Source organism: Thermobia domestica, chromosome 10, assembly GCF_964235325.1.
Source record: "Thermobia domestica chromosome 10, izTheDome1.hap1.1, whole genome shotgun sequence".
In the NCBI taxonomy this organism is placed as follows: Eukaryota; Metazoa; Arthropoda; class Insecta; order Zygentoma; family Lepismatidae; genus Thermobia; species Thermobia domestica.
Genome location: NC_137463.1, coordinates 158191288 through 158203838, shown reverse-complemented (window position 1 = coordinate 158203838; position 12551 = coordinate 158191288). Strand labels below are relative to the sequence as shown.

The window sequence follows — 12551 nt, the reverse complement described above, 5'->3', positions numbered from 1 at the left end:
TATGTTTTATATTTTGCCTTGCCCAATCATGTAATTGTTTTGGTGTTATTATCTGGTCACTAGAAGGTCTTTTCAAACTTGCTCTTGCAGCAAGTCTCTTTCAAGTTTCCCGGCAAAAAGCATTCAACAGGTATGGAAAAATCGCTTTAATGTATCTAATATTGATGAAGTTCTTGTAATGAGCTGCTGCTCCATCGGAGAAATAGAATAATTTTGTTAAATCTTCAGAACCGAGTTTATCTCTCAAAAAGGTAATAAGTATTTTCTGCAATAGGTACACTAAAATTGTATCATGTTTGAGACAGACATATCCAACGATCACATTGTCAGTTACTTGGGATTTGTGGAGTATAAGCAAAATAGTTGCTCGACCGTTATTCCAGTGGAAATCTTGTGACGCTTCTAGGAAAACGAACGAATAATTTTCTGCAAAATCGGTAAGAACAATGCACTGTTTATCAAGAAGTTTTTCTTTGAGATTCTTAAGATATGAAGATTGTTGATGAGTAAGTTCTTTTGCTTTACGAGCCATATAGTTAGTGCAGTGAAATTCTGGCTGATGTTTTCTGACAGGTCAACTTTTTGGAAGTACAGTTAGCAATTTTACTTGCACACTTCTATCCGCTGTTCGAATTTTTTCTTTCAACTGCATTATAATTTCACTTTCTGCTGCATTTTGCTTCCCATACTCTGTAGAAATGTCTAATAATTTTGTGATCTTTGAGGTTGTGGTTCAGAGATTCTAACGCACTTTCTTTGACGCACTGCTCAATATCACTATTTCCAGCATCGGTGCTGCTAATTATCACACACTCTGTTATTATAGGAGTCGCTCTCGCATCACAAGGTGTTGCTAGATTCTTACGACAGGAATCACAAATTTTAAATCCATCTTTTAGCGATGAACACTTTGAAATCATCCACGGCAACATATTTCTCAAATTTCTTTTGACATTTCTGTGACCTTCTATATTAAATGCATTGCAGCAAACTGTCTTCTTGAATCTTGACGATGACATTATTCTGATATAATAATTCGTTAAATAAGACTGACCATTGGAACACTGACTTAACAGACACCACAATCAAGCTTCTGTTCTCAAGTACAAAGTCAGCACCAGCACATAAACACCTCAATCGTACATTTGAACGTGTGAACTCAGTCCCCTATCAACGCATTCCTCTAACGTATCCACGCCTCTCAATCTTCCAAACCTTTCTGTAGCAGATGACTGCGCAATCTATCATGCTGTTGTGCAATGCTATAGTGTTGCAAACTGCTTTACACATAAAACTCTTGTTTGGTACAAACAAATTACTTTAAAAAAAAAAAAAAAAGTTCCCATTACTGTCCCAACTTTTATTTCCGTTATGTTAGAGAGTAAACTTCTGTGTAAATTATGTGCGAGTTTTAGAAAAATCGAAGATATGCATTTTCAAAAGTTCAAGGTCAAAGGTCACACTGGGTGACCTTAAATGGACATTTTCCCAAACTAGGCATGCGATATATCGTTGGAAAGCTTATTTTATACTCTTTCAAACAAAACAAGAATTAGCTCTCTACGCCAATTAAATCAAGAGCAGTGTTGTCCGAAAGTTTCGTGTATGTACCAAAGTGGGCGATTTTTTCGTATTTTTGAGTCCTCATACTTCAGAAACTTCGTCACACAGGAAGCACAATTCCATATCTCGACCATCCCTACGAAATACTAAAATTTTGTAAAAATCTAAGATGGTCGGGTGAGAAATTCCTGTGTAATTTGTTGATTTCACATGGAATGACCCATATATCTGAAGTAGTTACTAAGGAAAAGTTCATTCTGGTTCAGGAATGGCTCATGAGCTACCTCGTGGCTAAGCGGTTAGCGTTTGCGCCTTTGGCGCGGGAGACTCGGGTTCGATTTCCGGCGGGAGCTCATGTGGTCTGGATCACACGTAAAGTAGGTCCGTCTCTATAGCCTCGCTGCTGAAAGGGATGCTAAAATGAAAAATCAAATCAATGGCGCATTTAGTTGTTCTACAACATTGTTAAAATTGTATTATTTTTTTTTCTTTTCCTTTCTATTTAGGTAGCAAAAGAAAAGACTGCTTGATTTAGAGCATTTAAAATACACTAAAAAGCAGAAAGAAATAATTCGCGTGGTATTTGGCTACAGTGTGAGTTCGAAAATTAAAATTTGTGATATTTGTCATAGAAAGATATTACATTTCCGGGCTTCCCAACTACAGTTTACAATATAGATAAAATATAATTAAGGTTCATTCCAGGTTAGGCTATAGTAGAATATAAAACCATGTTCATAGGTGTCAGAATTCTGGAAATGAGATTAAGAGATTCTAAAACTCCAAGCTTCAAAGTTTCTTGGTTTCGCAGTTTTGTTGGTCAAAATTTTAATACTCTGGAATAACGTATTAGAATTGGGCATTCTGAAGTTCCGTTATTCTGAAATTCCAACGTGCTGAAGTTTCAAGATTCCGGAATTCGGACCTTCCGAAATTCCGAGATTCTGGGAAATTTAGTCAGAAGAATTAAAATAACGAGATTTCGGAATGAGTGAAATATTAATAAAGATTTTCATTCCGAAGTATTCCGGAATTCGAAAAGCATGCTTCTGCCTTAATGTTTCCTCCCAATACATATACACACACATACAAAGGATCATGCTTCTGGTTCTAATGTTTTCCAAGTTGTAACGAAACTGGGGGATTGTCCATTTGGTAATTCTTGGAAACGTGAGATGGAGTAGAAAGACGTCAGTTGTTCCTCCTTCAGGTAACCTTTTATCAGATCTCATGCCATAGAGAAATATATATTATTACTCCAGGTTAAAGAAAGTAAACAGTTTTAAAATTTGGCCCTTTTAGTTGAAAATCGAATACCTCGAATATTTATTTTATGGTATGTGGTCTGATAGGGTGTTCCCTGAAGGAGCGCTTTTTTTTATTTTTTAAGTTCGTTTTATGCTGACCATTTTCAGGATTTGTGCTCGTAAAGATGAAAATATCGACGATTATTGTCCCGAAGTGATTGGAACTGTCGTAAATTTATACTGTTCGCGATTATTTTAACATTCTATAAGGCCAAATATTATTTTATTTTAACTTTTTTAGTGTCTTCGAGATATGTAATAGACCACTCCTAAATTTTGCAATTTAGAAACGTGAAACTTTGAACATGTTTTCTACGATATTTATCAGTGCTCCATTATGGTAGTTTTGCTTATCATTCAACGCTTTTCGACTTCCAAACTATGCTATGCATAAATGTTGAACTCTTATAGAACGAATTTGTTCGTTTGGACGCAGGTATCAGAGCAAAAACGTACGCAGGTATCAGAGCAAAAACAGTAAGATATATCGATTTTTTTTAATGCAATCAATTTGGCGTCTCAAGAATAGGTTCTATGTTTTGCATTAACACTCTATTCGAACTGGAAGTGGTTCAAAGCAGTCATTTCCGGTTTCAACGTATATCGCCATAAAACGAAAACGGTAACAAATAGCGATAAGCTTTTTTTTAAAAAAAACATTCATTGTTTCAAGGTAGTGTTGTAAATAGAAAAAAAAAACGTTTTTTTTTCAGAAATGTACGTTTTTTTTAGAAAAAAAAACATTGCCTCTCGTTTTTTTTTCTAAATTTCGTTTTTTTTTCAAATAGTCATTTGTAATGTATCTTACGTCATTTAAGTCTGAAGTATTTTTATGTAGGTGTAATTACCATAAAATGCAACATAAATTAAACACTAGATACTGATACGGTACAAATATTTTACAATTTATATGAGTAGCGTACCTACTAATAATCCGTGTTTCTGTACTGTTTCACCAATATCAACGAAGAAATAAAAGTATAAATGAACATTTGTTTTTTTTTTTTTTTTTTTTTTTCGTGAAAGTAGGCCTTTAATAAGTACGAAAATAATATCACGAACAGTATAAAATGCAAATAACTTGTCTAAAGGTAAAAACTAATACTAATTTGCCTACTAATATTTTCTGAATATCATATAAATAATTTGTCGACTAGATATATGATATGCATTGCTGGCTCTACCATATGTGCAACACGTGCATTTGCACTGGGCTGCAATATCTGTCATAAGTGTTTTATGTAAAATAAATATTTCTTGTTGGAGATAGACTTCATGATCATGGTAGAGACCTGCACGGGCCGAATTTTTCGGCCCGAGCCCAATCCGGCCCGAACGTACCTAGGCCAGGCCCAGCCCGGGTCCGAAAAGTTTTGGAGATTTTCGGCCCGGCCCGGCCCGATAAGGTTTTTAAAATTCTTGGCCCAAGCCCGGCCCGGGCCCGATATTTTTTTTTAAAAATTAGCTCGATACCCAAACTTTCTCAAAATTTAGTACTAAATTTGACCTAACCCTCAGAAACATTTTCTAAACTCTGGGTCACAACCTGACGCTTGCCTCCCGAATGGTACCATTGCCTCCTAGAACTTTGCCTATTATCGAGAGAACAAAAACTCCATTCCCTGTAACAAAAATTTAACTTAATTGATCTTTAGCAGAAAGTGAAGATGGCAATATTGTTTAGCGACAGGCAAAACATTCCCACCCCTTCTTGTTATATTTTGAGTTCAGTGAAGGTCAAAGTCAGAGCTCAATTTACCGCATAATGCCTGCAATCCTCTATAGTGAAAGTGGAGCCGCTAAGCAACACAAACTGTAAATAGCTATTGCATCCTTTGTAACATTTTTCACGGACACACTTCTTCAACGTTTGGCTTTATTCCAATTATCGTTTAACGAAAGTCAATAATTATTAAAGAATTGCAATTGATCGGTCCCAGCCCGGCCCGACCTGAAGAGAAATCAGTGTCGGCCAGCCCAGGCCCGGCCCGGCCCAAAGAAATAACAGTGTCGGCCCGCCCAAGCCCGGCCCGGCCCAAAGAAATAGCAGAGTCGGCCCGCCCAAGCCCGGCCCGTGCAGGTCTCTAGATCATGGTAGCTAAATTTACTAAGCCAGGGGGGCTATGACGCAAATTGCGTCATTGAAATATTTGGGGGGATTAAAAATCTATATAAATATGCTTGAGGGTGTGTAAAAATTAATCGAAAAGATTTTTTTTTTCATGGAAGAACACCTACGGATAGACAATTGAGGGGGGGTGCGCCATGGACATGAGGGGGTGGGCACCACTGACTAAGCTGGCCTTCTATTTGAATGCTACATTCAGAAATTATGTTTAGGTCGCATTAGTTTAAGTAACATGATCACTGCTAAAGCAAATGGTAAAATAAATCCCAGAATAAATTGCTTGATTGTTGTCAAATGCAGGAACTCAATTCTCGAATGCCTGTCCCCTTTGGTTAGTTATCAAAGTTCTGATACGAAAGCTTCTCTTGTCTTTGTCGCAAATAAGATTGTTATCATAGAAAGTGGAAACACTTTAAAAAAAATAACAGATGTAGAAGGAAAATAAAGAAATAAAGGTAAAAGAGCTAGCTGCACTATAATTGCAAACTGATATGTTGAGATTGAAACTCGATATTGAATTCTATATAAAGGATTACCATCTTTCAGATGTATTTGCTTTATCTTTCACTAACATAATAGATTAATATTTAAAGAAAAAAACAGACACAACAATATTGTATTTGTAGTAAGTATTTAAGCCTTTCTGAGTGCGAGTGTAGTTTCCCTCCCTTTCGTTGTTCATGCTGGAGTAGCATACTTAAAATCGTGACTTTTAAGATTTGTTCTTTCTGGAGAAAGATTTAGGCGGCAAATTACGTCATTGCGCGGGCGACAAATTGCCTGGGGTCGGCCCGATGATATGTACATTCATGTCCACAATGATTGTCGCATATCTATAACTGTCTTCTTGTAAGAATATAATTTGATAATGATTTTGCAGGGTACTTTTAATATTACGTGTATAATCGGAAAATGTATATTTGTTGTAAATTTCAAAGGAAAAGAATTATAAATACGAAAATGAGAAAGAGTAAAAGAAACTGTTGCTAAATGGAAAGAAAGTTTTATTTTTGTTTTATTGTTCTTATTTACTGCTGTTTTGACATGAAATTTGCCACATACATGTCTTTGCTGATTATACACATACTAATATTATAAGAAATACCAGGCGGATTCGTTATCAAATTATATTCCTGCAACAACATATTTATAGACATACAACAATAATCTTGGACATGAGTGTACATACAAGACATGAATATAGGATGACATAATTTGAAGTAATGTAGGGTGTTTCAAAATGAATATTAGGGTTTTGAAACTTTGTAGTATCTATTACAATTAACTTACAATTATAAGTATTATCAAATAAAAGAGCAACTCAAACAGTTTTGTACACATGCATGCCATGCATTGTTTCCTCTGTTTGCCGTTAGAAAGAGCAAGTAGCAAAGATGGAGACTAGAGACCAGAAAGCTTTGTGTGTTTTAACTTTGCAAAGACTGAATCTGTAGTTACAGTGCAACCGTCTGTGTGAATTGAATGTTTTGTGCCATATGGCGGAAAGTTTATGGGCCTTTCTCACCTATTGACTCTATGTGTGCCATGTGACGAATGAAGCTTACATCGAACACTTGAAGCAAAAACTGTTTGAGGTGTTCTTTTATTTGATGTATTGTTTATAATTGTGCGTAAAATGTAATAAGTACTGCGAAGACTTAATTCCCCGATATTCATTTTGAAACACCCTGCATTTCTCAGCATCAGTATTGGAACTAAGATGTAAAAAGGAGAGATTTTGATTGTTTACAACAACGATATTATTATTAGTCTAGACTATAATTAATACTACAACACAAGTTAGTAGTCAAAAAATGTAATTAAATGTACACTCGTAACCCTTTCGGACCCAGGTGGCCAAAGTGGCACATACGGATATGTCAATTTTTTAATCCGCTCCTGTATGGTCACTAATTAAGATATCGGTATATATATATTTCTTGCCAAATATGGTTGGTCCATAGTTTATCATTTTAGTTTCTTTTTCTTCTGTGTGTCGAATTTCCCTCTCAAATTTCACCCCAGTCAAAAATTCAGAATTTTCGAATTTTCTTTATTACTTTTCCCCTGTAGCTTCATTCGTTGTAGAGAGACTCCTTAAGACTTGTCAGGTAGATACGTCGGATGGATACCTAATTGTTGACTCAATTGGACGGGCTTGCGCGCAATGTTGCCAACTACGGAAATTAAAATCTCCTTAAATTTGGGCAAAAAATTCGAAATTTTTGTTATAAACCGTACCTATACGTCGGAATGCAAGTCAACTTACGTCAGTCGAACATTTGTTCTTACTGAACAAACTCGGGTACATATCGTTACAGTGGGGTAATTAGGGGAAGCACGAAAAATTCGGATTAAGGTTCTAACTCTTGATTTTCCCCTACTTTTCTCTTCATCGAAATATATTTTTGGTAATTAAAAGCATTGTTTCTTAAATATCGCCATGATACTTGTAGGATATATTAGTAATGTACCAGTGTTTATTTTAAGATAGTTTTCGTCTGTCTGGTAGCAGTGTTGCCACCTACGGAAAATTTTAATTCAATATGTTAGGGGAAAGTTACGTGTTTTGTCTATTATATCCCTCTTGTTGGCTACATAGGAACAAAAGTGCCAGTATCTGAAAGTCTTGTCTTTACCCTTCACAACGCACTATAGAAAGTTTCAATAGGATAGTTAGGGGAAGTACAGTTAAAGTTTACAGCAGATCTTGTTCTCTAAGTGGAAAGATAACTGTGATTATTTTTAGGTAGACTGAGATATTTTTTAATGACCTGCTTACTTTATTAGATATTGTCACAATACTTGTAGGGTATATTATAGGGATACCAAAGCTTCTTTTAAGATAGTTTGTGTGTGTCTGCTAGCACTGTTGCCAGCTACAGAAAATTTTAATTTCCGATTTTAGGGAGAAATTTTGTGAAAAAATCCCTTTTTGTCTCTATTATTTCCCTCTTGTTGGCTACATTCGAACAAACGTACCACTGTCTGAAAGCCTCGTCCTTGGCCTACACAGCACACCATAAAAGGTTTCGGTAGAATAATTAGGGGAAGTACAGTTAAGGCTTATAATAAACTATGTTCTGTAAATGTTAAGAAAATTGTGAATTTCTGAGGTAGAATGAGATTTTTTTTTTTTTAAATCATGCTTACTTTGTTAGATATCGCCATGATACTTGTAGGAAGTATTCTTGGGGTACGAAGGTTTACTTTCAGATACTTTACGTCTGTTTTATGACAGTGTTTGCAGCCAAAACAATTAATTCCTGATTTTAAGTAAAAAAAAATTGGCAAATTTCCCTTTCCCCTCTGTTATTTCCCTCTTGCTCGCTACGTTGCAACAAATGTACCACTACCTGAAAGCCTTCTCTTTAGCCTACAGAACGCACCATAAGAAGTTTCAATAGGATAATTAGAGAAGCTGTAGCCCCGGCATATCTGTAGGTTTTTGCTTCTGAGGCGTAAAAAGTGTCAACATTTCATGTGTATGGAAACAGAGAATTTTTTCTTTCTCTCGTTGAATGGAAGCCAGCGACTTTAGATTTTCACTGTACCTTGTCAACGCACCAAAGAATTTTTTTTAGGTGACTTAGACCCATATGGCATCAGTGGTGCTAGATACAAAAATCTTGAAATTCGGTTAGGGACTTTTTGTAAATTTTCACCCCTACATTTCCCTCAGTAATTTCCCACCCGCTCGCAACACTGCAATGTAATGTACACCAAAAAATAGCCATATTCCTTTTCTAAAAAACAAGGTCTTAACCATAGGAATAGGGTAAATGGTTTTTGAGCAGTAAGTCACTAATTGACAAAGTAGGAAAACTCCAAAAATGATCTGGGTCCGAATGGAATAATCACACGATTTTGCTCGTATAGGTACAAGGAAACAAACGATTTGTAAGTTACGAGGGCTTCGATTCAAGTTCTATTGATTATTTCAATAATTTTCAAGATAAATCAATAAATAATAGCTGCCAGAAAAAAAACAGACATTTGAAAAAAAACATGAAAAAGAACGATGTTTTTTATTGAAAAAAACTTCACAGAAAAAAAAACCGTTTTTTTACAACACTATTTCAAGGTAACGTATTACGACAATCCCGAACACACAACCGAAACAGGAAGTGTTTAAATTTTATATTACTTTCAGTTTCAATTCTGATTTTAAGATATCGAAATGTGGTTTTCTCGAATCGATTCATTGAACCTAGAACAGGCTTCTTGATTAACCTTCTCCATTTTCAAGACTTATCGCCATAGAGCTAAAATAGTAATAGATAGCGGCAGGCGGTTTTCAGCAATCGATTCATTGTCTCAAGAGAGCATATCGTCTCAACCCACAACATTCTCCAAAACTAGAAATGGTTGAAATTTTCTACTTCCAGTTTCAATACTGATTTTCATAGAGCAGAAATTAAGAGTTATCGAGATATGGTTTTGCAATCGATTCAGCGTTCCAAGAGTAGGTTCCAACTCCTCTGTTAACCCTCTGCTCGTACTGGAAGTGGTTCAAATTAACTATTTCCGGTTTCAACATCTATCGCGATAGAAGAAGATTGTAATAGATAGTGACAAACGGTTTTCTGGAAACGATTCAGGGTCTCAGGAGAACATAGCAACAAATCCACAACACTCCACCAAAACTGAAAGTGTAGGAAGTGTATTACTACTTCTAGTTTTAATATTGATTTCCATAGAGCGAAAATAGTAAGAGAAATCGAGGTGCGGTGTTTTGCATTTGATTCAGCTTCCCAGGAATAAGTTCTACCTTCTCATTAACCCTTAATTCAAGACAAAAGTGGTTCAAATGAACGATTACCGGTTTCAGCATTTATCGCGATAGAACAAAAAATGGTAATACTTAGCAACAGGCAGATTTATGTAATCAATTCAGGGTGTCAAAAGAACATACTACCACAATCCGCAACACTCTGCCAATCGGAAGTCGTTGAAATTTACTGCTATTACCCTTTTCAATACTAATTTCCGCAAAGAAAAAAAAAATAGTAAGAGATAATATGGAGATGCACTTTTTGCAGTCGATTATGCTTCCCAAGACTAGATTCTATCTCCTTCCTTAACCCCTTATTGAATCCAAAAGTAGTTAAAATTAACAATTAACAATTGCCACAGAACAAAAATGGTAAGAGATATCTACCATTTTCATAAACAAAAGTGATAAGAGGTATCTAAATGCAGAAATCTATTGAGCTTCTCTATAGTAGGTTTTCTCTCCCCCCCTAACCGTATTTTTCATTCCGAAATCGGTTCAAATTAACGATTTCCGATTTCAGCCTTCATCGCCATAGAACAAAAAGAGTAAGGCATGGCGAGTAATGGCTTTTTGATGTGGATTCTTAATTCAGAGTTCGAGGAATAGGTTCTATCTCTGACCTTATTTATGTATTGCAACCACTAGGTACAAATGTGCTGCTTCAAGTTTGAGTTTTGAATTCCTATAGTTTAGAAGTCTGCTTTAGTGTCACACAGTGAAATGAAACTCACTTGTCGATATATGTAAATACATAGATCCAGAGATCAAAAATAGGCAACGTAGAACCCCATAGTAATTGATACTCTGGGGAAAAAAACCTTCCGTGTTGTTCTCGATTTTTAACACTCTTTGAGTTTCTTCGGGGTTAAAAATGTAATTGTTGCTCTCACATACCAACACCGTTTTCGAGGTACGTGGTTCTGAAGATTAAAAATTCGAACCACAAAGTAATTCGAGGTGACTGAAATTTCAAAACATCTTTTATATATATATATATATATATATATATATATATATATATAGCGTTGGCCAAAAATATTCTCATTTTTTCTCTCTCTCTCTCTCTCTCTCTCTCTCTCTCTACACACACACACACACATATATATATATATATATATATCGATAGATAGATAGATAGCTTGTAAGATCCATGGACTTAAGTGAAGACATTGGTGAAGGTTTCACTGGAATTAGTTCAGTACTATTTGATCCGGTGACGGCCGGGAACGCAAATGTACATCGTACCCATTATTATTTTATTAATGTTTCTATTGATATTCTTATATAGTATAATTTATTATATTTATATTGTTACAGTAGATATTGTTTTTTATTAATAAAATTACAGAATTGCAGTTTCTCAGATTTTTTACGTGGATAACTGAGATTTATGCAAAGTTCTAATCCTGGTATATTTTTAGTTTAAATTATTATTAGTGGCACTAGTAATCGTTTTCTTTCTTACAGATATCCGAATGCGGTTTAGGAACAACGATAAATTGACAATCGTGAACACTTGCAGAGAATTTAGCCTTTCAAATAACATTACTCTTCCTCCTTGGGTAGAAATCTTTTATGACTGCATTTGGTCCTATCATGAATACGAAGGAGCCTTCTTCTTTTTTGACTATGTGGCCAAGAATTCAGAAAGAACAGAGATGAAGAAGTATAGTTTTCGAGTTCCTCTTCATAACAGAATAAGTAAGTATTTTCTTTATTTTTATCATTTACGGTTGGCTACTCTCCCCGCGTCAGTAACTTCTGCTCCTGTTTCTAGTTAATTTCTTTGTGCAAAGATTTATGTACTGCCTGTCTTTTCAACTTAAAAATAACATATACTTTTTGAATTGATACCGTACTTAGAAACCTAAGTAAAAGATAAGGTGTAATTTTCACATAGCATTTACCGACGTCTCACATTGTGAGCGAACATTCAAATGTATAATCAGAATTTTCCTTAATCCTTAGAACTTGAAGTTGTTTATGCTTGTGTGGTAAATTTTGTTGACTTTTACTTAAGGTCCTCCAGTCCCCACTGTCATTGAGTGTTCTTGAAACGTTAATTTTTAAGGGAACAGGTTTTCGAATGTTTCTGCTTTGCATACTTCGTGTAACGTACTGTTTGATATTTATGGAGGGAATCTCCAAGAAAATTTTGTGTTGAAAAAAAAAAAAAAAAAAAAAAAAACGTGGATTTGGTGAACTTGGAGTCTATCTATCACTCGAGCTATATATATATAAAGTGAAAAATAACCTATTGAATTTAGAACAAGATATCCGCGTTTTCTCTATGATTATGGGAAAATTCACATAAAAATTATAAACTTCAACGCCATAATCGAACAAGAGACGAAAGAAAAATTAGTAAAAAGAAATCTGTTAAAGTAAACAAGACGAACGTGGAACGAGATATTTCGAAGGCAACTTATACGCTATAAATTTCTTTTAGAAAAAAAAAATAATAAAAAAATCTCCAAATTCATACGACGATACCCAAGTAGTAGAACAAGGGAAATTGACTGCATCATGTTAAACAGAATGTATATAAATGAATGTATATATATGATGAAAACTTGTACGCAATTAGAATATATAGATAGGAAGATTCTTCAGGAGCAGCGTAACGCATTTCAACTAGAACTAAAGGACCATTTCATTGCACTTGAGGAGATGTGTACATATGTTTACAAGGAGATCACAGAAATTGTGATAGATGCTGCTGCAAAGTGGGCACTATTATGAGTGAGGAAAATTAGAAGAGAATTTGCGAAGAAAC

At 35.1% G+C, this 12551-nt stretch overlaps 1 protein-coding gene across 2 annotated transcripts in view; it reads left to right on the top strand.

Moving 5' to 3' along the window:
• Window positions 1-12551, top strand: part of LOC145662788 (uncharacterized) — a 71494-nt gene that overhangs the window by 18125 nt on the left and 40818 nt on the right. For both annotated transcript variants that reach the window (XM_081728671.1, XM_081728670.1), the window contains exon 4: window positions 11243-11476. In XM_081728671.1, the coding sequence (XP_081584797.1) occupies window positions 11243-11476 (234 nt within the window). The remainder of the gene's footprint in view (window positions 1-11242; window positions 11477-12551) is intronic.